The 23,718-nt window shown below is 38.2% G+C and overlaps 2 protein-coding genes across 3 annotated transcripts in view; one reads left to right on the top strand and one right to left on the bottom strand.

The window, feature by feature from the left end:
- FIRRM (FIGNL1 interacting regulator of recombination and mitosis) overlaps nt 1-15,682 on the top strand; it is a gene marked incomplete at both ends in the record, with an annotated part of 52,411 nt that extends 36,729 nt beyond the window's left edge. The window contains 9 exons of the mRNA XM_079697344.1: nt 4,912-5,097; nt 6,851-6,973; nt 8,377-8,472; nt 9,895-10,008; nt 11,719-11,823; nt 12,487-12,567; nt 13,481-13,600; nt 15,009-15,231; nt 15,647-15,682. Coding sequence (XP_079553470.1) covers nt 4,912-5,097; nt 6,851-6,973; nt 8,377-8,472; nt 9,895-10,008; nt 11,719-11,823; nt 12,487-12,567; nt 13,481-13,600; nt 15,009-15,197 — 1,014 coding nt within the window. The remainder of the gene's footprint in view (nt 1-4,911; nt 5,098-6,850; nt 6,974-8,376; nt 8,473-9,894; nt 10,009-11,718; nt 11,824-12,486; nt 12,568-13,480; nt 13,601-15,008; nt 15,232-15,646) is intronic.
- Nucleotides 15,683-15,944: 262 nt separating this feature from the next.
- The window catches only part of SCYL3 (SCY1 like pseudokinase 3), a gene marked incomplete at its 5' end in the record, with an annotated part of 33,227 nt that continues 25,453 nt past the window's right edge, over nt 15,945-23,718 (bottom strand). The window contains 4 exons of one of the 2 annotated variants that reach the window (XM_079697346.1): nt 15,945-16,007; nt 16,538-17,226; nt 18,049-18,207; nt 20,585-20,756. In XM_079697346.1, coding sequence (XP_079553472.1) covers nt 15,948-16,007; nt 16,538-17,226; nt 18,049-18,207; nt 20,585-20,756 — 1,080 coding nt within the window. In that variant the 3' untranslated portion in view covers nt 15,945-15,947. The remainder of the gene's footprint in view (nt 16,008-16,537; nt 17,227-18,048; nt 18,208-20,584; nt 20,757-23,718) is intronic. The other variant, XM_079697347.1, reaches the window with a different exon arrangement.

The raw sequence follows: 23,718 nt of genomic DNA, 5'->3' as shown, positions 1-23,718 counted from the left end.
AAGGATCCCATCTGCGTCACTGTCTTTGAGCACCTGCGGAGAATTGGATCCAGATACTTTGGAAGGCTTTTTGACCCCCATTTGTTCTACATTTAAATGCTGACATGATCTGAACATAAGTTTTTAATGTCTTCATTGCTTTGGTTATTGCTTTTAGGTGTGTTTAGATTTTGATGTTAAAGAAAAGCCAGAGCTATACAGTAGTTAAAGTGATAAAAACAGATTTTATTTGGAGCTGTTGCAATAGGAGCAAAGAGACTTCAGTGTAGAACTGGGCTTGTTTCTGAATACAGCATAAACTAGTGCGGATCTATAATCAAGGAGCAGGGTGGGGGTCAGTGAATAAAAATTACTAAGAAGAAGCATCAGGAGTCAGGGGGTGATTCTGGCTTGACAGGATTCTTGCTGAACACAGACCAGGATGATCAGATACCAAGGGTGAGGGATTTTTTCTAAATTGACTTAGCAGGATTCTTGCTAAAACTGGATGATGCAGGCCCAAAAAAGATGGACACAAGCTGGAGGTCAAAGGCTACTTGAGAGGAGGGCTAAGAAAAGCCTGACTTAAGTTTGGTCAAGGAGAGAGTCCTTACTAATGTCTTTGCTGCAAGTTACAGATAATCATTCTATTGGTAATTCTGTCTTCTTTCTCCTTGTTTCTCATCAGTTTAAGATACTTGAAATGAAGTGGTTCTATATCCTCTGCCCCTTTTAACTTATTTTGAAGAACTAGAATATTAATTATGCTCTTAATGATACCTTTTTTTAAGTAAATAAGTTGAACTTTTTGAGGAAAACTGAAAGTATGATGAGCCTTAGTTGTTTGCTACTGTGAGGAAAACAAACTCTGCTGTGACAGAGGAGGAGATTCTACAGTTACAGGAACCTGTGTAGCCTTGCATAGTCCCTTGGACTAGTCAGTTTGGAGCTCTTATGGGAGCTTTTTAAAAAATACAGGTTCCGGGACCTAAACCTGTGAATGGAGTGGGTATAGAGTGGTGTCTGTGAGGTGAGGCTCATTAACTTGTTGTTGTTATTGTTATTATTAAATTCCTACATGATTCTGACATGGATACAAGCTGGGGAAACACTGGGTTAGTGAAGGGGGTTACAGGCCTTGGTGCCTTGGCAAGTCATCCTATCTGAAACTGTTTCCCTGTCTACAAAGTGACAGATATGTGTAACCATTTTGAAATATTTTGTAAGGACTTAGATACAAAACACTTAGCGTAGTACCAGGCTTAGAGGATGCTCAATAAATGCTGGGAGTTATTTCTGACTAGAGTGTTTACCCCAAGCCCATGCCTGCTTTCCTGCCTGAGAGAGGTTGGCCAGGCACCAGAGGAACCACACTGACTTCCTAGCTCTCTTCCTTACTGGTGTCTCCAAGGCAAAAAGCATAACAGGCCCACCTCACAGCCCTCTAGAAAACATGTTAGGGTTGCTGTTCTTCCCTCCAAAACTCCTCAAGAGTTGTCTGCTCCAGATCTCTTAGAATTTTAATACCTTTCTCTCCTCTATCAAATGTCTTACTCCTGGTTTCCAGTACACTGTTCTTCCTAGAAGCCCTGTTAACTGGGAGGCCCTTCCTGAAGAAGTGGGGTCTGGAAGAGATCCTCAATTTTCTCACTTACAAAATGGGAATAAGATCCTTTTCCCAGGGTTGTGAAATTTTAATTTTTAGGATAATACAACTCAGAATGAATTAGCCCTGAGTTCTAGAAGCTTTGTTATAGATAAACTCTATGTTTACAGATCTCTTACAAACTTCTCAGTTTTCTAAATTTTTCCAAATAATTGCAGCTATCAGATATGTAGGTTATAGATAAATGAGGGGTTACTTTTAATTTTTTCCTTCAGTTATCAAATACTGATTTTTCCTGCTGTGGTTGTTACTGTACTAAAAATTAAGGGACAAACCTGAATTTGAATCCCTGTTCTGAGAGTCCTTGGGAGAGTTAGTTAATCCTAAAATTGAAATACTATTACTCAGATGGCAGTTGTGAAACTGGAGGAGATAGAGAATGTATATATATTATACATCAAGTGAGCATTTAACAAGTGTTAGTTCTTCTGTCATGCTCAGCTCTTTTTCCTTTTCTCTTAAGACTTGATCCCTCTTCTTAAAGTAGGCAGGGAGGAAACCTGTATTTTTTGAGACTGAAATATGGACCAGGCTTTGTACTAGGCACTTCAATTCTTTTAGTCCTTACATTAGCCTTGTGGGATAGATGATGATATTATGTCCATTTTACAGATGAAGAAATAATAACTCAGGGAAATTAAAGAACTACCCCAAACTCAAACATAATAAATGACTGAGCTGGGATTCAGATCAGATCTGTCTTGCTCGCACATCTGTGCTCTTTCCACAGCTCCAGTATTCTTTTCAGTCTTCATGCAGCTACTTCAGGGGCCTCCTGTTTGTGGGCTGTTGACTCTGCCTCCTTACTCCCTTTTACCCTAGGAAATCTGCTTTTATTTAGACATACAAAGCTTGCTCACAAATTTTTAATAGTGTTTTGTTGCTTAAAATAAAACACTTGGACTCCACTGCACTATATCATGACATCTCAAGGAACATATAACCTAGTAGAAATTAAATTTATAAAAACTCATAATAAAAGGTAGTACGTGATGAGTGTCAAGACTGAGGTGCAAATCAGGTTTTGTTGGGTGTTTACTGGGGACGTGTGGTGTGGGAACAGGTAGGAATGGCGAAGCTGTTGGAGATGGTGGCATTTGAGATTCATGCTAAAGGAAGGGTGAACTGGGAGGGAGTGGGCAGGAATAGAGAGCAAAGGTGAGAGAGCACGTGCTAGGGGAAAAGGAGGGGCAGGCAGTGAGGCTGGAAATAATTACTCAATTCTTTTGCGTACATGATGGTGTCCTTTCAGATAGTGAAATAAAAACCCAGATTTTGGATCTATGATGCAGCATTAACATAAATGAAAATAGTTAATCTCAGTATAGTGGTGTTTTACTTTAAGAAGTATGGTGTCTGTGATAGATAATAATTTGGGGGGTGGAATGCAAGTATATACGGTGATTAAGATGTATCCACTGTTTCAATATGGGGAGTAATTGCATATCCTATTGCTCTTTTAGTGTGTAAAATTAACAATATTCCTGTTTTAGAGAAACAAGGAAAAGTCCCAGGAGGTTACCTGAGGGGAAAGGCTATAATATGCCTGATTTAAGCACACTAGTTGTTCTACCATATTTATGTAAAGGAAAGATTACTTTATATATTTGCATTTTAAGTCCACTGGTGTATCCTTTCTCTTAGTGTTAAGGAGGGAAGTCATAATGCTCTGCGCATCATCCCCTTATGCTTCATTCCCTGTAAACTGTCAGCACTCGCAGTTTTAAATCTTGGAAATTGTGTTGAGGCCAAGGTTTTCAAACTCAGAATAGTGAATCAATCAATCAGGCTTTGTATGTAACAAATCTTGGCAACACCTACCCTTTAATATTGTCCAGGATGTTATTATTTATAGTTCTATTTTGGGAAGGGAACTCAGTCACTCACTGGACTTCATTATTATAAAGAAAGGTCTTGTTTGAACAGAGGTTTATTAGTTGGCACAATTCTCTTGGCTTTCCTGGTGCAGCTTGGTTTCATGAATAAAGCTGCTTATTATAATAGACACATAGCTCATGAAGGGATCCATTTTTCTGGCTTTATCAGCTATCCCAAAAGATAGCCACATGATTTTTCCCTTGTTTTGACAGCTAAATATTTTCTCTAAACAAAATAAAATTCAAATATAAATATCATATTTAACGTAGAAGAGTTTCTCGGTCAAATTTAATATAGTGGGGGTTTTTTTCATTTTTGATGTAGGAAAAATTTCATTCAACAAGTAGATTTTGGTTGTAAATTGAATTATTCTTCTAAAAAACTACATTAATATTCCTAGTTAGAGAATACCTAAATTAGTAAGTGCACCAGTTTTTGCTGTTTTTCCACCAGAAACTAATTGAATATTTTAACTTTTTTTTTAGAACTTTTGTTTTCCATTTTTAACTAGTCTGTTGACAACACGTTTTAAAACAGTACTGCTTTCCTATTAACCTGGCAAGCACTTTGAATTATTTCAGTGGTAGAATGGATTTGCCAACCATACTATCCTGAACACTTGTGAATGAGTTTCATATGTTGTCTAAAGTAGAACAGAGCTGGCGGTTAGCCCATTGGAAAACTGAACCTATGACCTTTGCTTCTTTAAGTTCTCTATGATAATCAGCTGAGTAGTAAGCCACAAAAGTTGGCTAAATCAATCTCATTGGCATATTTTGGAATATTACTTTTGACTGAGCTGTGCAAGGTGATGAGTATAAAAATTCTTAGGAAAAAATAGAATTATTGGGTAGGAGCATGTAAAATAGCTGATGTGACTAATAATGAAATACATTATTTAACATTTCTTAATGCATTTATATCGTGCTCCACTTAACCTGTGTTTTTCATTTTGGGAACAAATGCAGCAACAATAATGAGTAACGGCTAAAATGTGTGTTCATTTTTTTTTTTTTTTTTTTTTTTTTTTTGCGGTACGCGGGCCTCTCACTGCTGTGGCCTCTCCCGTTGCAGAGCACAGGCTCTGGACGCGCAGGCTCAGCAGCCATGGCTCATGGGCCCAGCCGCTCCGTGACATGTGGGATCTTCCCGGACCGGGGCACGAACCTGCGTCCCCTGCATCGGCAGGCGGACTCTCAACCACTGCGCCACCAGGGAAGCCCTAGAGTGTGTGTTCATTTAAGCTGCCTTGGTCTGGTACCTGTGATACTGCTATTCAGTTCAGAACTTCTTAAAAATATTAAATATGGAAGCTAATACTTAGCTTTGGTGTATCCATTCACTAGACTGTTTTATGTTACTTTTGTTTCTTTAACAATTTGTTTCAGGTGGAGTTTATCCAGAAATTTTCTCCAAAAGAAGCAGAAAATCTGCTTCTGTGGCAATATATTTCCTTTCAGGCATTACCTGCTGAGCTTAGGAAACAAACTGCACTTGAGGTCAGCAGATCAGGCACTGCACAGTGCAGGAAGTGGCTAAGCAGCAGTCGAACGTTGGGAGAACTTGAGTCTCTGGTAAGATAATTTTGATAGCCTTGGTTCATTCAGTAGCTGTTTATTAAGCTCAGTTACTGGGGATGTATTGTTAAAAAGACAGACAGTTTGTGCCCTCAGGTTAGAATCTAGCAAGAGGTTCAGATTTCTACATTGTAAAAGTCTTTGAGAAACTACTATTATCTTGATTGATGTAAATGTTAGGGGGGAAGAGTGTCTGTAGCTCAACACACATTGGAACAACATGAAACACATTATGAAATACTTTATTTGTAGTATTTTTGCTGACATATCTCTGGATTAGGCGGACATGATTCTTCTATTTGATGTACAACCCTCATTTTATGCAAACATCTTCAGAGCTTTTATGTACCTTTCTATTTAGAATGCTCCCTCTTAAAATAATGGAATAAAAAAGAAATTCATCTGTAAGTAAAGAAAAATACAAAAAACTGAATATAGTACATGAGTTAAGTGTTTATTTGCTCATTCTTTGATTCATTCATTCATATTTTGAATGCTCATATGTGCCAAGCTCTGTTTTAGGCATTGGAGATATATCAGGGAACAAAACAAACAAAAATTCCTGCTTTCATGGACTTACATTCTAGCTTAGCTGTGGACAGAGAAGTAATAAATATATATATTCATAATATATATATATCAGTTTGTGATAAGTAGAGAAGAATCAAGCAAGGATGAATACAGGGCATTCAAGGGGATAAGGACCTATTTGCAGTTTTAAATTACGAGTTCAGGGTTTTCTCAGGACTTATATTTCTATACTGAGTGTAAATGTTCTGATACTCTGTTACATAATGGCACTTGACCATAATCATCAAGATAATTGAAAACATTTACATACATTGAAAGGAAATATAAATTTTTATGTGCCTTTATTTTGGGAAAACTATTAATTACCTAGTTAGGAGTAGGTGAACTTGTTCAGGTTTTGCAGTTATTGTGCACAGATTTCTATAGTAAAGACAAAAAGTCTTTTGTATTAGATAAAATAAAAGCACCTATTTTCTAAAATTCAGCAGATCTTTGCTCTATGACCAAAACTTTAGTTCAGCAGGTCATTTAACATGCTTATTTGTAAGAGGAAATAAGTAAATCATAAAAGCTGTATGGTAATTACATAAAATTAAGTGTGGTTGTTGACGTATAATGGATGAAAGGCAAGGTTACTGATTGTTACCACGCCCAAACCAACCCCATTCCTGGCCAGTCAGAGAGAGATGTGATATATAGATAAGAGCGAATCCAGGGAAAATTGTCTTTAGTTTCAAATTCTAGATAGTGTACTTAAGTACTATATTTGTTTATTGAATGCAGTGTTGCTGAAAAATTTTTAAGTTTATAAAACAGCAGCAACAATAATCTGGTAACTTTAAAAGACTGCTAAGTACATAATGTAAAAAAATAAAATTTTTAGTTGATGAAGATTATAAATTAGCTTGACCATACTGGCCATTTGTATCAAACCTATTAAAAATATGATGGTGTTCCCATTTTGTTAAATTTTCAACCTAAAAGGAAAAAAAGTTTCTTTATTTAGAAAAATGAAGCAAATGTTTCTGTGTATAAGGAAAATTAGTTTTAGCAAAATATATTAAAGAAATCACTGAAGAGATAGTTTTGGGTCTTAGAAATATAATTCTACATGGGTTTTTATGAAGAGTTGTAAGTAACTCAAAACCTCCAGGTAATTGGGTTCCAGCTCCTTTAGACTGGTATCTAAACTCAGGTCCTTTCTCTGTCTCCCCTTTAGAACACAGTGCTCTCTGCTCTGCTTGCTGTATGTAATTCTGCTAGTGAAGCTCTGGATATGGGACAGCAAACTGCAGTTAAGGAAGTTGGGAGTCAGCTTTGGGCTCTTTTAAACATTAAACTGGTAAGGAAAACAACTAATCATTTCCCTGAAGAACAAATAAAATATTGAAAAAAGAATAATACTGAAATTTCCCTGTACAGTAAAATGTATGTAATTTCTTTAGGTTCTTGGTAGAACTTGCGATTAGAACTTAAAATACCTACTTGTACTCTTTCAGCCAGTTGTATTTAAGAGTGTGATAGGGCTTCCCTGGTGGCGCAGGGGTTAAGAATCCGCCTGCCAATGCAGGGGACACGGGTTCGTGCCCCGGTCCCGGGAGATCACACATGCCGCGGAGCGGCTAGGCCCGTGAGCCACAACTACTGAGCCTGCGCGTACGGAGCCTGTGCTCCGCAATGGGAGAGGCCACAACAGTGAGAGGCCAGCGTACTGCGATGAGGAGTGGCCCCCGCTCGCCGCAACTGGAGAAAGCCCTCGCACAGAAACGAAGACCCAACACAGACAAAAATTAATTAATTAAAAAAAAAAGTGTGATAGAATTATATTAGTAAAACTAGAACCTACTGAAGTGAAAGTGATGTTCTAGCTAACTATTTTCAAGACCAGTTTGATCCTATTTTTTAAAAAAATCTCTTCTATTGTTTTCTTCTGTCTTTGGTTGGTATAGCTTGTTTGTTATTCCAGGGTCTTTTTATAAAATCTTTTGGGCAATGGAGAGTGATGTGGCTTAAAGGTGGAAGGGGCAAGTAAATGGATGTGGCTAATTTGTATTACTCTTTTCCAGAAAAGCCAGAAAGCCAAGTGATGACCAGGCTAGAATTAGAATGATGTATGTTCCACAGATCATTGTAGTTTAGAAATCGTATTTAGTTAAATATCTAAATATGGCATTTAAGTTGAAATAAATGTGTGACCTCTGGTTGTCCCGGTCAATGGAAGCTGAAGGCAACATTCACACTTGGGAAATAATAGAAATGGTTTTGCAGATGATGTTTTATCATTAAAGTTTATGTATAAGGTCAGATTTCACTACTGCAGCATTTTGACTGCAATGAGTACTTTTCTCTGATCCTTACAAATCATTCAATAAATATTCACTGAGGACCTCTCTTGGTGATATAGCTTACAGTATCATGATAGAAACAACAATTATGGAGAGGAGAAATGGAATTTTAAGAAGACTAAGGAATAAGCAAGCTTTTTCAGTGACAGATAAAAGTAGTTAGATCCCCATCTGAGTTAAATCTTGGTTTGAAACATGGCTCTGCTTTTTCCTAGCTCTGTGATCTAGAGCAAATTATTTAACCTTTCTGCCCCTTTTTCTTATTAAAGTGATAATACCTATCTCACAGTTATAAGGAATAAGTGAGGTAATAAAGTGCTTAGCATATGTAATAAATGCAAAGGTTGCTGTTCTCATGTAATTGAAAATTTTCACCAAAATTATTTTGTGCTTATTTAAGGTAACAGGTCAACCTTATGTTCAACAGACACTCTGCCTTTTACTTCCACTGCTGGGATTTTTCATTCAAACTCTAGATCCTCAGCTGATAAGTCAGGTAAGAATAGTGAGCAAGGTATCTGTTCTTCTCTATCTCCTTGATGCTGAGTAGTCAGACCTTTTTCATTGTTGCTGTTAACTGCTCAGGAAAAATCCCTGAGGTTAGGAGTCATAGTTTACGTTTGAACCCTGCATTCATAGCATTTTCAAAGGCATGCCAGCAGCTGTGGGAGTGTGGAATATAACCACCTTGGAGTTAAGGATAATCCTCATTGTTTCTTTGAAGAAATAAAATGAGTGAGGAGGAGCACTACTGAATTTTCTCTCTGGCCCCCAGCTTGCGTGGCAGAACAGGGGTCACTGGGGGATCCATGTGGTGTTGCCTCAGGTATGCCTCGTTTTGGAGGTTCTAAGTGACGGAGAGAGGGAAAAACGGAGAAGGCCTTCATCTTACCTGAAGTGATTTGAGGCTTTGGAATGAGTCTGTACTGGACAGACTTGATCCCCAAATTCAAGAGTGGCTTCAGCTTACAGTCACTTAAGAAACAAACACTGTCCCGAGGTAAAGCTAACCTTTCCTATTTAGGAGGATGACAGAAGTAGTAATACCCTGTCACAGCATATTGCAGAGTGAGACTAGCAACACTTCGCTTTTAGTAGCTCTGGTTTCTGGTTGTGCACATGAAGAACTTAGCACTAACAAATGTTTACTAATTAGGTATATTTTAAATTACCATTACGTGTAATTACAGAGAATGAGAATATAGTAAAAGAGTTGACTCAAATTATGTTGATTCTGAAGATTCTAATATTTTTTGAAAAATTAAATAGTGATTGTTTTGATGTAAATAATTTTGCCTACCTTCAAAAACTCCAAATAACATTTTAAAATTTCAACATAATTGTTCATTTAGATACTGCCTCCTTTATAGACTAGCTCAGTGCTCCTTTAAACCAAGGGTTGGCAAACTGTGGCCTCCTGGCTAGATTCTGCCCTTCTGTTTTCAGCACAAGTGCTAAGGATGATTTTTACATTTTTAAAGGTTAAAAAAAATGTGTGTGTGTGTGTGTGTGTATGTATATATATGTAACAGGCAACATGTGTTGCCTGCAAAGCCTAAAATATTTACCATCTGGCCCTTTACAGAAAGTTGGCCAACCCATGTTTTAAATAATGAACTTCTCTCTCTAGAATTTAAAATACAAAATAATTTTTGAAGATTTAAAAGAAGAGCACTGGTATATCATTTTTCAGAAACACATGGATTTTTCATTTTTTTACAGTGGTTGGTAGGACTGATGTGGTAATGACGGACTCAGTCATTTTGTTTTATTCAAATTCCACCTGTGAAGTGTAGGCTTTTCGACTGTCCTGGGTTTGGTTTTGTTTCCCCTCCTACATACCCATCAAAATCTTAGTCATGGCTCTACAAAGCATTTGTTTTCATTTATAACTGTTCTTTGGTCTTTGTGCCTTTAGGTAATAACTTTGCAGACCTCACTACTCAAATCAGAGCCTCCTGACCATGTTCGTTTGGCAGTTCTTGATTTTCTGTCTTCCCTGGGAAAACTTTTTATACCTCAAGCCATCCAGGTAATACTCTCTTAATTCTTTTGTTCCCATGTTAACAAAATCTCTAAGAATTACTGATGGATTTTCAGGCTTTAATTTCTGAAATTCTGTGGACTGTTGACAAAGAAAATTGGGGGAAAAATATATTTTGTGAAGAGAGGGTGACTGTCAAAATAGAACTCATTTTATTTACTTTTAGAAAAATATATGTTGACATACAAATAATTTATAGGGTTGGCTATGGTGTGAGATTTATTCTAGTCGGGCTCTAGCACACAAAGTTCCTGAGGAAGGAAAACATATTTATGTCTTCTAGGGAATGGTGTATAATGAGGAAATGGGGTGATTTATAAACGTTATTCTCTTGGTTTTATATCCCTGAAAGGCAGCCTGTTTGTTTTTTAAGATGATATTTTTGAAAATGTTGCAAAGTATACATAGAGTTGACAAATGGATATTTATTTATAAAACTGTAAAGTCCTGGCAATACACTTCTACTGAACTTTAAGATATGCTTCACAGCAAAAGGAGGTCTTCCTCCTAAATTGAGTTTTTTCTTCCTTATTACTGTCTGTGGTCAAAACAACAATTCTAGACAGTTGACCTTTTTTTCCCACCTCCACGGGAGATATTATACTATAAAGAGTTCAGTGATGAGAACTTCTTACGTTAACTTGAGCAAAAACATGGATGGACATTATCTCAGTACATGTTGATTAAAACCTTTGAAACCAAAAATTGAACTGGTTAGTTTCTAAAGGGCTCTCTTGTTCACAGGTAAACAATACCATACCATTTGTTTTCATCACGTAAGGTGTCTCATGAGATAAGTGTGTACTCGCCAGCTTCTTTTCAACTCTCTGGACAAAAGTATTCAAAGATACTTGGATTTGAGCTATCTTTTTTTTAGCATAAAAAGAATGTATTCAAAAATGCTGCTTCATTAGTGCGTAACTACTGACCCTAATGGGCCCAGAACCTATGGAACAAATGTTTCATTAGCAGACATTACCTTACACATTCCCAGGAGTGAAGTTAAGGTGTGAAGAAATTTTGGGGATTCATCAGCATATGAGAGGCATTTGAAACCACATGATGAAATTGATTCATTTATTCATTCAAGAAAAAACTGAGTTCTTGCTATGTGTCAGGCACTATTTTAATCACTGGGGGTTCAGTAATGAATGAAACTAATAAATACTCTCAGCCTGTTGTGAGGCAACAGACTAATAAAGTGGGGATGGATATATGTAGTGTACTAAATGGTGGTGAGTGCTACGGAGAGAAATAAAGCAAGGAAGGGGAAGAAAGAATGTGTATGTTGGGGGGCCAGAGTCTTAAATCGAACTTCATCACTGGAGTCCTCACCATGGTGACATGTGGGTAAAACCTGAAGCTGAGAGAGCAAGCCAAGCAGGGATCTGGGGAAAGCATTTCCAGAGCAGGGGAAATAGTAAGTGGAAGTCCCCGAGATGGGAGCACGCCTGATAGGAGAGCGCCTGATAGGAGAGCTAATGCAGAGGCAGTAGGGCTTTGCAGGCTGTGGTGAGGACTTTGGTTTTTACTCTGAGGGAAACAGAAAGCTACTGGAAGGATTTGAGCAAAAGAGTGACATGATTTAACATGCTTTAACACGTGTTCACTGGGACAGAATTATGGAAATTTGACGTTAGAATCAGTGTACTCTGCTGAGGTTTTCCTCTATTTAATAAGGTTTGGTTTTCTTTTTAGGACAAAATTCTGCCCCACCTATCTTCTGTTTTTGCCTTACTGCTAGCTGACAGGAATTGGCTACTAGAACAACATTCCTTGGAGGCGTATACTCAGTTTGCTGAGGTAATTAGACGGCCAGTGTATCACAGTGACCTCTAAAATAATTTAGTATCTCAGATATTCCAAAACATTCCAAAAACATTTATTGAGCTGCTTTTGTATCTCAGTCATAAAATTTTCTGCTGGAGGATATATTACCAGTCATCTATTTTACAGGACCTAAAAATGAGGCCCAGAGAAGTGAGGTGACTTTCCTAAGGTCCTATGAGTAGTAACAATCAGAACAGGCATTCAGACCAGGTGTACTAAGACACTATTTTGGGGTCGATTGAGAATACATTTCGTCTCCACCTGTCACAGGGGCTAGCTAAAGTTTGATGAACACAGACCTGTTAGCTTGGTTCTGTACAGAAGGTGACCCTGCCCTTGGGTTACTTTTACCCACTGTAGTGCAGTGTGCCTGTGGCCATAAGGGGGCCCAGAGATGTTGGGATGACTGGGCAGAAGTCATTACAGCTTACAGCTCCACACTTGTGCAGAATATTGTATTAATTATCCTAAGGCATCCTGAAGTAACTATGAGCTTATTATCTTTTGAGTATCCTCTGGCACTGAGTATTTTCTTTTAAAATGCATTTTTTATTAAGGTAGCTCTTAAGACTCATGTACTTGTCTTTGCAAGTTGTTGAAATATATTGAAATTAGTTTTGTCAAATCTTTTAATAGGGAACAAATCATGAAGAGATAGTTCCACAATGTCTCAGTTCTGAAGAAACAAAGAAGAAAGTTGTATCTTTTCTGGAGAAGGTATTTTATTTATATAGAATCAAAATAGTAGTGGCACGTATTTTTTTCTTTATCATGTTACTTTTTTTTTTTAATAACCAAGTTGAATATCTTTGTTAGCTCCAGTTTTTCACAGTGCTTAACACAGTGGTGACCCACATTATTATTAAGCAGTTGGGACCTCATTACAAGTCAGAAATAAAACACCTTGGAGTCGCTCTGCCTGTAGTTTGGGATACTGTTGCATTGATCATTCAGGCAGTGAGATGAAGAATGAGGACCCCTCACCCGTTCCTCATCATAATTAGATTCACATGTAGAACCGTAGGCCTGTGAGGATCATGTTCACTACTGTAATTTAGTCATGGCTTTTCCAAATAGTGACCCAACTGCTGAATCATATGGCTCCCATATTTGTGCATGCTTTGAAACTTATATGGAGATAGTGGTAGGGTGTAAGTTAAAGGTTAATTGAAGCACTCATACAACAGTTAAGCCACAAATTTAGAATGCTAGGAGAAAGTGAATTATACTTAAGTACTTAATTTTTTAATATAATCTCATTATTGAACTGGGCTGTGTCTCTTATTATTTTTATATATGCATATATTACATATAAGCTGGATGGTAAGTAAGTGTGTGCACATGTTGCTTTTAACAATTTCTCACCCTATTCAGTAAAGGCTAGCAGACTATCATTTTTCTGTAGGGAAGGAGAACACTGTAGAATAATTTTACCCAAATTACACTGAGGATACATTTACAGATGACTCCAACTTCTAAAATTTGCTTAGTTCACAGGCTAAACCAGAACAGTTTAACATCCGGCACTTAAACACGCAGGCCTTTTCACCTTCTGAATATCACACCATTTTAATATTGAGCAGAGAATGCTAATGTTGATGTTTGCTTGGTTTTTCATGGTCTCTGGCAGACAGGGTTTGTAGACGAAACTGCAGCTGCCAGAGTGGAACGTGTCAAACAGGAAAAAGGTACCTTCTGGGAGCCCTTTGCTAAAGTTACTGTAGAAGAAGCAAAGAAGTCATCTGTACAGGTATGGACTGCTTTTCAGTGTGGATCAAGCTTTAATAAGAAATTCTACCTTATTGGTCCTCCCTGGTGGCGCAGTGGTTGAGAGTCTGCCTGCCGATGCAGGGCACACGGGTTTGTGCCCCGGTCCAGGAAGATCCCCCATGCCGCGGAGCGGCTGGGCCCATGAGCCATGGCCGCTGAGCCTGCGCGTCCAGGGCCTGTGCTCCACAACGGGAGAGGCCACAACAGTGAGAGGCCCACGTACCGCAAAAAAAAAAAAAAAAAAGAAATTCTACCTTATTGCTTACTGGTAAAACAGAAACTAGCATGGTTCTTGGCCTCATACTGAATATCAAAATAAATAGATCTAGACATGTAAAATTGTTTTATGGTAGCTACTCTTTTAAAAATCACATTTCTTCTTCCTGAAAGGTTATCAACACATAGAACAGAGGAGGGACTACAAAAAAAGTTTTAAACATCATACAAAATATACTCTTTTAACATAACTGTCAATTATTTGTAGTAACCTTTGGGAAAGTTATGTCTTCTTACCAGTGACGCTACAAATGCAGTAGTTTCTGAACCACAGAAGAAAACCAATTAACTTACCTTCCAAAATGTTTACTTTAATCCTTTGCCTCATTCATCAAATCAGCCTAAGAGTTTTTGGCGCTGTCTAGAAATCACATCTACCTATTAAAAGGCAGAAATCTGATACCTCTAAGGATATTCAAAATTGTTTTGAGCAGTAATAGTATATTTGAAACTGTAATTCATAATGGTAAATTTAAGTTACAGTTCTCATTAAAAAAAAACTAACTTGTTTTTAAGACATGTGAACTTTTATGCCTTACATCTGTAAAGTTAAATATATCAGTAGTATAAATAAGCCCTCAAGAATTTACACGTTATGACCTTCCTTAGGAAGACAGGGATTATAAAAACTGTCTCGGCCCCAATCCTCCCTCCCCTTCCTGGTGCGGTGATGTTAGAAACCCTGGCAGTTTACTGAACTGGCTCCGAAAGCATCATTATAAGCTCAGCATTAAGAAGAAAAACAGCAGGCATTTAGAAAATTCATATTTGGGGCTTTTTTGTAAGGACAGATTATATGGCTAAAGAATACTCACTGGAAGTTACTGGACAAGGCAGCACTTAAGTTTCCTTCAACCTTGAGCATTAATGGTAGTAGCAGCCTGAATCACTGTGACAAACCAAAAATGCCTTCACATCTCTCTCCAGACGCTTGCAGGGGGAGGGTGCCCTTCTGCCCTTGTGAACCAATAACTAGAATAAAATTTTCATATAAAACTTTACAGGTTTAGAATTTATCCTTATAAGCTTTACTTTAGTCCAAAAGGAAAGTTCTTTATTTTTACCATTTTGGGATGGGTATCATGGCACTACTTGTTTTTCTCATTTGCCAGCCTTCTGCAAAAAGAGCCCGTCACGAGCTCCCCTTGGAAGAAGAGTACAGGTCAGCACTGCAAGCAGCAACAGCGGCCTTGGAGGCAATCGAGTTATTACTCCAAAAGTCTCCTCCTCCAGACTGGCTTCTGACGAAAATGGAGACACTCCAAGAAAAGATTGATAAGCTAAAACATCATGTATTCTAGGGTGAAAACTGAATGGACTGGACCATATCACTAGGTAGAGTTCGATGATTTTTTTGTCATCCTACAGTGCATTTCACCTACAGATGAAAATATTGATGTAATTATATGTCTGTATATTTTCTAACACAAAACTTTTCTAAAGTTGATTCTAGTTAAAATAGTCTTTATTGGACATTTAGAGAACAGGACGGTGGGGATATATCTATCTCATGAAGAGCTTTGGTACAAGGTAATAATACAGGAACAGTCGGTAACTCACTCAGTACATCTGTAAACAAACAAATAAGCTGCCTAAGGAAACCTTAGCAATTTAAAATCATTTATATACTTTATAGCTAAAATTTTTTCAGTAAGTTGATTTCATAATAGAGCTTACTCTTCTGACAAAGAAATAGCACAAAATTAAGCTAATCAGCTTGAGTTTTTATAGTTATTTTCTTTACTTCCAGAATTGTTCTGGAAAAAAGCAGTAAGGTCAACCTTTCCACAGCCACTTGCTCTTCACAGAAACTGGCCTCAGTCAGACACACAGCCTCTTCCTCTGAGAAGGGCTGTGAACCTCTGCACCGCCCAGGCCTCCCCGCCAGCACGCCAGGTCTCACACTTCCATTGGCACTGACTGGAAAAAGAGCTCCTGGTATGAGAAAAACAGGATGCTTTGGGGTTTTCTTGTCTGCAGAGCCTGCTTTTGAGGTATTTGATTTTTTAAAAAAGGAATCCATTTTCCTAAAGATTAACTCACACCCGTTGTCACCAGTTATTGTCTTCCCAGTTCAGATCGCCGTCTTCTCCCCAGCCTGCAGACTCTCCCTGCAACAAGAGAAAGCAAGCCAAGGGCAACCTGCTGAAACAAATCATGTTCAGATTTGAAAGACCAGGAATTTAAAAGGGGTACAACGCGTGTCTTTTGATGCCAGAATACATTTCCTTGTACTAAGTAAAATAACTTACTGTAACAGGAAGCTGAAAAGTAGAATTACTTTGGTTCCAGAATTACAAAACCACAGTATTGGAAAATAACGTTCCAAGGACCATATAAGCCAATAAAATCAGCTTGATGACAGCACATTCTTGGTTTAATACCTTTTCCAGACAAAAAGATTATTATTGTAATAAGTGGCCCATTTATTAGCCCAAGCACTGCTACATTTTTCTAGGGAACGAAAGATGCCATTTATAGGAACTGCTCTTATTCATTTTATGCTTGATCATGTTATCCAATTGTGGACATCAGTCTTTTCTCTCACTGGGAAAACAGCATGTTTGTTATCAATGGGATAGTGCAGCTGCTACCTGTGAGGGAAACACATAAACTAGTAGCACAATTTAATAATCCTCACCTCAGTAATTTCTGCTGCAGCAAATTTTGAGGAAAAGTGCATCACTGATGAGACATTATCCTTGTTGGGAGCTACTGCTTCTGTCCTCAGTTCAGGTAAAATAAGAATAGCAGCTGAAGGCTTAATTTCTGGGATCATATCAGCAAACCAATCCAACTCTGGGTCTTTTACTGGCTTCTTTTTCACCTGTATGGTAAACTCCTCTCCTAAACCAAGTTCTGATGGAACTTTAAGGCGCCTTTCTTGTGACGACACTTTTGGTGGCTTGGTTTGGTCTGGGTCATCCCTGCTTCGTGCAAGACTGGTCTTTTGGGGTAGGCTTGATTTCAAAGGCTTGGCCTCTTCAGTGAGTGGACACAAAGTAGGAGTGGCCTTTTGCTCCCCTAAGGTAACAGGTCTTGCAGCCGTGATTCCACCTCCTGGGTTTATTTCAGTATCTACGCTGCTGGGCTCAAAGTCATCCCAAGCCGCCGCCTCTGCATTCAAGTCAGTGAGTGGGGACCTGGCAGCAGCATGGGGGTCTGCAGGGCAAATCTCTATGTCGACAGGTTTCTCCTCAGGCTCGCTCCAGTCAGGCCACTCCTCAGACTTTTTAGAACTCGACGGGAACTTTTCACTGTCTCCTGAGGTGATTTTCACATCTGAGATTCCATTGATGGGAAATTTAATAGGCTGAGAAAACTGATCGCCTGTGGGGGGTAAGTACAAGAATTATTCTCATAAAACGCTGGTTTTAAGAACAAGCAATATATTTAGGAGAAAGTTAACACTACAGAAATGTATAGATCCAATTCCTTGGAAATATCCATGTACACTGAAGTATGAGATATCCCAGCAGAACATAAATCAACAAAGATGTGATGTAAGTTAAACAAATACTTAAATCGTAATTTGATGGAAGCATCCCAAGCAACAACTAACTGGAGCATCTAATCCTTTACTAAATATTCAGACATACTGTTTATTGGCATAACTGTCTATAAACAAAGATAAAAATGTTCTAAGCCAGGCAATGTTACCCTTGAGATGTTAATTACGTACAGCCTGAAAAAGTGTTGTGCGCTCAAATAAGTTTGCCTCGCCCAACATATCCTCATTTTAAACAGATTTTCTTAAGTGTAGTCAAGTCACTGAAGTCTTGTGCAGTGTGGTCTGATTCTGTGCTCAATTCCCCAAACTTATTTAACCACAGAACTCCTCTTTCATAGCACACCTATTAACATCTTCCAGAACTATCATTCTTTGATACAATTTGGAAGAAGTCCCAAAGTAAAGTATCTGGTGCAAAAAAGAATTCAAGCAACGTCTTCACCAGTTATGAAGAAAAGACAGGTATATACCCTATAGTCCAGGGAAAAAAGACAGACCCAAGCTGACTACATAATCACAAATAATAAGAAGAATCAGTCTCAATATTCCCAAAGTGCCCTTAAGGTTCAAAATTTAAACTTAATACTCAGGAAAACATTCACCCAAGCAGTGGAACAACTATATACATTTAGTGAATCTACCTGTCTGTAAAAGAGTACTGCAGTAATCTCGCTGTATGTGCTTCTTGCTGGTGATGGGCATGTTGCCAGAAAAACATTTAGGGAATATGCTAGAGGAGGGGTTCTTCAAGACGGGCGAGATCTGACTGCGCTGGCTGCAGACAACGTGCGTGGGAGAATCTGAAGAAAAATAAAAACTCCAAAAACATGAAAGGGGTAGTAAATTGCTTCTTTTCTATCACATGTTCGGTGAGCAGTGGTTAGGGGAAAAGGGTATATTTAACACAAATAAAAGATAAGTTGCAGGAAGAGAGCACCTCCAAATATTTGAAGAAACGGTTACTAAGGAGGGGACTGCCTGTCCTAGAGGCATTTAAGAACAGGCTGTGTCCACATGGTGGTAATGGCACAGAAAGGTTTCAAGCATAGGTAAGCAGTTGAAATAGACAGAAAACAAAACCTTTAGGATACCTAGTTATAAAAGTTTACAGCCTTTAAAAACATCTTCGTGGTTATTTAAAATCATACTTGATTCTACTTACTTTCCTTTTAAGAATAAAGAGTACAAACTCACCAATGTGAATGTACTTAATGCCCCAAGATTGTACACTTAAAACGTTTAAAATGGTAAACCTTTGTTACATTTAGTGCCCAACTGGGAAAAGGAAAATGTTTTAAGAAAATGTTGTCTTTAACAGCTTATCAGAAAGTTCATACTCAAGAGTGGGTATTGCTCAAAAGGATTCTAGCAAAATTTCTGGCTGAATACTTCCTCTGCCTTAGAAAAGTGAGGGTGAGGGGCATGGCCTGGGCTAACTCATCACAGGCCGCAGCCCCCCTCCTCAGCGCAGTCTGACCTCTAGAAACCCTCCACCCTCTTGCTTATTTCTGCCACTCTCCTCCCTGCTGAAGTCCTACTGATTTTTCTTACAAAATGTCCCCTTCTCTAAATTGTCCTCCCTAACTCTTGTTCATGCAGACTTATTTCCCTTAGGTACGCTTTTCACTAACCTCCATCTTAGCCCTTATTCTTAAGTCTGACCATGCAGGTAAACTGTAAAAGAGAAGCAAAAAGATAAAGTCTAAGAGTACCTCTTTTACACACGCCCCTTTCCCAGCAGTCCCCCATGTCCTGTAGAAGAAGGGCCTCTCTTTTCTATAAATTTGGAATGTAGGCTGCCACCAGGGCTCCCAGCCATCTTGGATGAAAAGCCTAACATGGCAAGTCAGTGGGATTAGTTTCAAAGTTTTCAGGAAAATCTATTTTAGTAAAAACTTATCTGCTGTAACGTCTAGAACCAGAAAACTCCATCCAATAAATAAAAAAGATGTTCAGAGTGGGGACTTTTGCTAATTCAACATGTAAAGCTGCCCCCAGAGACTGACCCCTAAGCCTTATCTCAAAATTATACATACCCTCTCCTCCTGCCAGAAATTCCTCTGGGATGAAATATAAATAAATCTTTCATCTGCTCTTTGTATGCTCTGCTAAAAGAAAAACTGGTAACAACACACCTCACTCAGTTTGGTATGGACATTTCATGGCTGAAGAGGAGGCGACAGCTTCTCCATCGCCCTCTTTAAGCTCCCTGGAGCCACACTGACACTGATTCATTAGCACCAAGGAAGAACTGAACTCTCTTCAAAACGTCAGGACGTCAGTGTTGCTTTAAAAATTCTCTTGGCATCAAAATTAGAGAACAGTCTATCTGACAGTTCCTCTCTACTAATAACTGTTTCCATGCTATCTACTCACTATGACTGAGAACCAGATTAGAGATCCAGAGCTTCATAACACGTCGTCATCCTTCAGTGTTATACAAAGGAGCAAAGATGCAATGACACTGTTGATAAAAAATTCTTATTCTTGACTTTTATAGCCTACAAAGATCAGAAATTACTGCTACTTCCATGTAACATCCAATGGGAACATACCAGAAATAAGGGTATTTTTTTTCTCTTGATTTCTTGAAGTACCTAAAAATCAAGAGCTTGTCACCTAATAGGCCATTAAAATCAAAAGAACTTAAACATCTGGTGGTGTTAAGAGCTGCTACAACCTTTTTGGAAACTGACACTATTAAAATTTTAAATATTCAGTATATTCTCTGACTCAGAAATCCAGAAATGAGTGCAATAGCCATCAATAGGGAAATCACGGAATGAATTATATTCAATGAAATATTAGGCAGCTGTCAAAAAACAAAACAAAACCATTAGGCAGTTATGTACTGACCTAGAGACAGGTCCCTGATAAGCTGCTACATGAAAAAAATCAAGTTGTAGAACTGTGCATATTTTCTTTTTTAAAAAAATCCTACGTGTGTGTGTAAACATACATTTGTGTGTCTTTGTGGGCTTAGAAAAAAGGATGAAAGAATTCCCACTAAGCCATTAAAACTGGTTACCTTAGATGCCCCAGAAGGAGCTGGGGGAAGGAAATTATTAACTTTTTCCTTATGTATCATTTGAATACAATCTATCTGCATTATCTGTATAATGTTTAAAATCTAATAAATTAAAACAACAACACACTAGGCCGTTTAATCATTCTTACCTTCTGGGGAAAGGTCCATAGTTTTAGTAAAACTTGGGGCAGTGCATTTGAAGACCTTGGTTCTTTCTCCTCCCACAACCACCTCTGGTCCAAGTAGAGAGACCAACACTGCCAGGCTGTGAAGAGTAATTGCCACAATGGAATCGCTGGTATCACGCAGGCCCAATAATACCTAGGAGTGAATTGGGTAATAAGTGTACGCAGCCATATTGCCTGTCTCTTTCTCCCCCGGTAAAGAAGTAGTTGGGCTGCAATCAGATTGTGCTTGCTCAAGTGAACTTCATTTCTTAGATACGTGTTCTAGGTCAGTAGCTCGCAACCTATCTGGTCAAGGACCAATATTTTCCGCTCCCAATCCATCACAGCCTGATACTTTTTCAAAACTAAAACAAAAATGAAATTAAGTAGACAAATACATTAGAAATATATTAGGAATAAGATGACTGTTAAATAACTATAAAAAGTTTTAGATTTGTCCATGATGCCTGTTGACTCTTGCCTCCAAACCAAGGCCACAGAGTCCTCCCAAGAGCTCAGCACTTTTAAGCCTACAGCACCGAGTATTCCCAGGTGGTCTTCCATCCAAGTACTAACCAGGCCTGACCCTGCTTAGCATCTGAGATCAGATGAGATGGATGCATTCAGGGTGGGAAGGCTGTAGACAATTCCCCAACCGAATTCCTGGCGAATCTGAACACTCCAACTGAAGGATGGAGTTGCTGAATGGATTAAAAAACCAAGACTCATCTATATGATGTCATAAGAGACTCACTTCAGGTGTAAGTACATACATAGACTGACAGTGAAGGAATGGAAAAAGATGTTCCATGCAAATGAAAACCAAAAGAAGGCTGAGGTAAGTTATACTTGTATCAGACAAAACTGACTTTAAAACAAAGACTGTAATAAGAAACAAAGCAGGCATTACATAATGATAAAGGGGTCAAATCCAACATTTATAACATTTATAAATATTTATGCACTAAACACAGGAGCACCTAAATATACAAAGCAAATATTAACAGACCCTAAAGGGAGAAACAGAACAATACAGCAATAGTAGGGGACTTTAATATCCCATTTACATCAATGGATATATCATCCAGACAAAGTCAGTAAGAAAACACTGGCCTTGAATGACACATTAGATTAGATGGACTTAACAGATATACAAAGAACATTTCATCCCAAAGCAACAGAACACACATTCTTCTCAAGTGCACACGGAACATTCTCCAGGACAGATCATATGTTAGGTGACAAAACAAGACTTGATAAATTTAAGAAGACTGAAATCATATCAAGCATCTTTTCTGACAATAAAAAAGCTAGAAATCAATTACAGGAAGAAAAGTGGAAAATTCAAATATGTGGAGGTTAAACTATGCCACTGAACAACCAATGATTCAAAGGAGAAATCAAAAAATACCTTGCAACAAATGGAAATAAAACATACCAAAATCTATAGGATGCAGCCAAAAGCAGTTCTAAGAAGGAAGTTCATAGTGATAAGTGCCTGCTTGAAGAAACAAGAAAAGTCCCAAATAACTAATTCTATACCTCAAGAAACTAGAAACAGACGAACAAAGGAAGCTCACGGTTAGCAGAAGGAAGGAAGTATCACAACAGAAATAAATGAAATAGAGACTAAAAAGACAATAGAAAAATTCAATGAAACTAAGAGCTAGTTTATTCAAAAGATAAAATTGACAAACCTTTAGCGAAATTCACCAAGAGGAGAGAGGACTCAAACAAAATCAGAAATGAAAGAGGAGACGCTACAACTGATACCACACAAGGGACCACAAGAGATTACTATGAACAATTATATGCCAACAAATTTGACAAACCAGAAGAAATGGATAAACTAGAAACATACAACCTATCAAGACTGAATCATAAAGAAATAGAAAATCTGGACAGGTCAAGTAAGGAGATTGAATCAGTAACCAAAAACCAACCAACAAACAAAAGTCCAGACACAGATGGCTTCACTGGTGAAGTCTACCAAACATTAAAAGAATTAATACCAATCCTTCTCAAATCCTTCCAAAAAATAGAAGAGGAGGGAACTCATTTTAAAAGGCCAGCATTACCCTGACACCAAAACTAGAGAAGGAAACCACAAGAAAAGAAAATTACAGGCCAATATCCCTGATGAATATAGATGCCAAAATACTCAACAGAATTAGAAAACAAATTCAACGATACATTAAAAGGATCATATACCATGATCAAGTGGGATTTATTCCAGTGATGCCAGGATGGTTGAACATCCGCAAATTAATCAATGTAATACACCACATTAACAAAATGAAGGATAAAAATCATATGATCATCTCAATAAATGCAGAAAAAGCATCTGACAAAATTCAACATCCATTCATGATAAAAACTCTCGGGCTTCCCTGGTGACGCAGTGGTTGAGTCCGCCTGCTGATGCAGGGGACGTGGGTTTGTGCCCCGGTCCGGGAGGATCCCACATGCCGCGGAGCAGCTGGGCCCGTGAGCCATGGCCGCTGAGCCTGTGCGTCCAGAGCCTGTGCTCCGCAACGGGAGAGGCCACAGCAGTGAGAGGCCCACGTACCGCCAAAAAAAAAACAAAAAAAAACAAAACTCAACAAACTGGGTATAGAGGAAACATACTTCAACATAGTAAAGGCCATATATGACAAGTCCACAGCTAACATTATACTGAAAAGCTGAAAGCCTTCTCTCTGAGATTGGAAACAAGCCAAGGATGCCCGCTCTTGCCAACACAGTATTGGAAGTCCTAGCCACAGCAATTAGGCAAGAAAAAAAGATATTTAAATCAGAAAGTATGAAGTAAAATGGTCACTTTTTGCAGATGATATAATACTATATGTAGAAAACCTTAAAGACTCCAACAAAAAACTTTTAGAATAATGATTTCAGTAAAGTCAGAATACACAATCAATATATAGAAATCTGTACCATTTCTGTACACTAATAATGGACTGTCAGAAAGAGAAAGAAAACAATCCCATTTACAATTGCATCAAAGAATAAAATACCTAGAAATAAATTTAACCAAGGAAGTGAAAGACCTGTACACTAAAAACTATAGGAGACTGATGAAAGAAACTGAAGAAGACATAAATAAATGGAAAGAT

The sequence above is a fragment of the Hyperoodon ampullatus genome (genome assembly GCF_949752795.1).
Source record: "Hyperoodon ampullatus genome assembly, chromosome: 2".
In the NCBI taxonomy this organism is placed as follows: domain Eukaryota; kingdom Metazoa; phylum Chordata; class Mammalia; order Artiodactyla; family Ziphiidae; genus Hyperoodon; species Hyperoodon ampullatus.
This window is presented reverse-complemented; position numbering and strand designations above follow the sequence as displayed.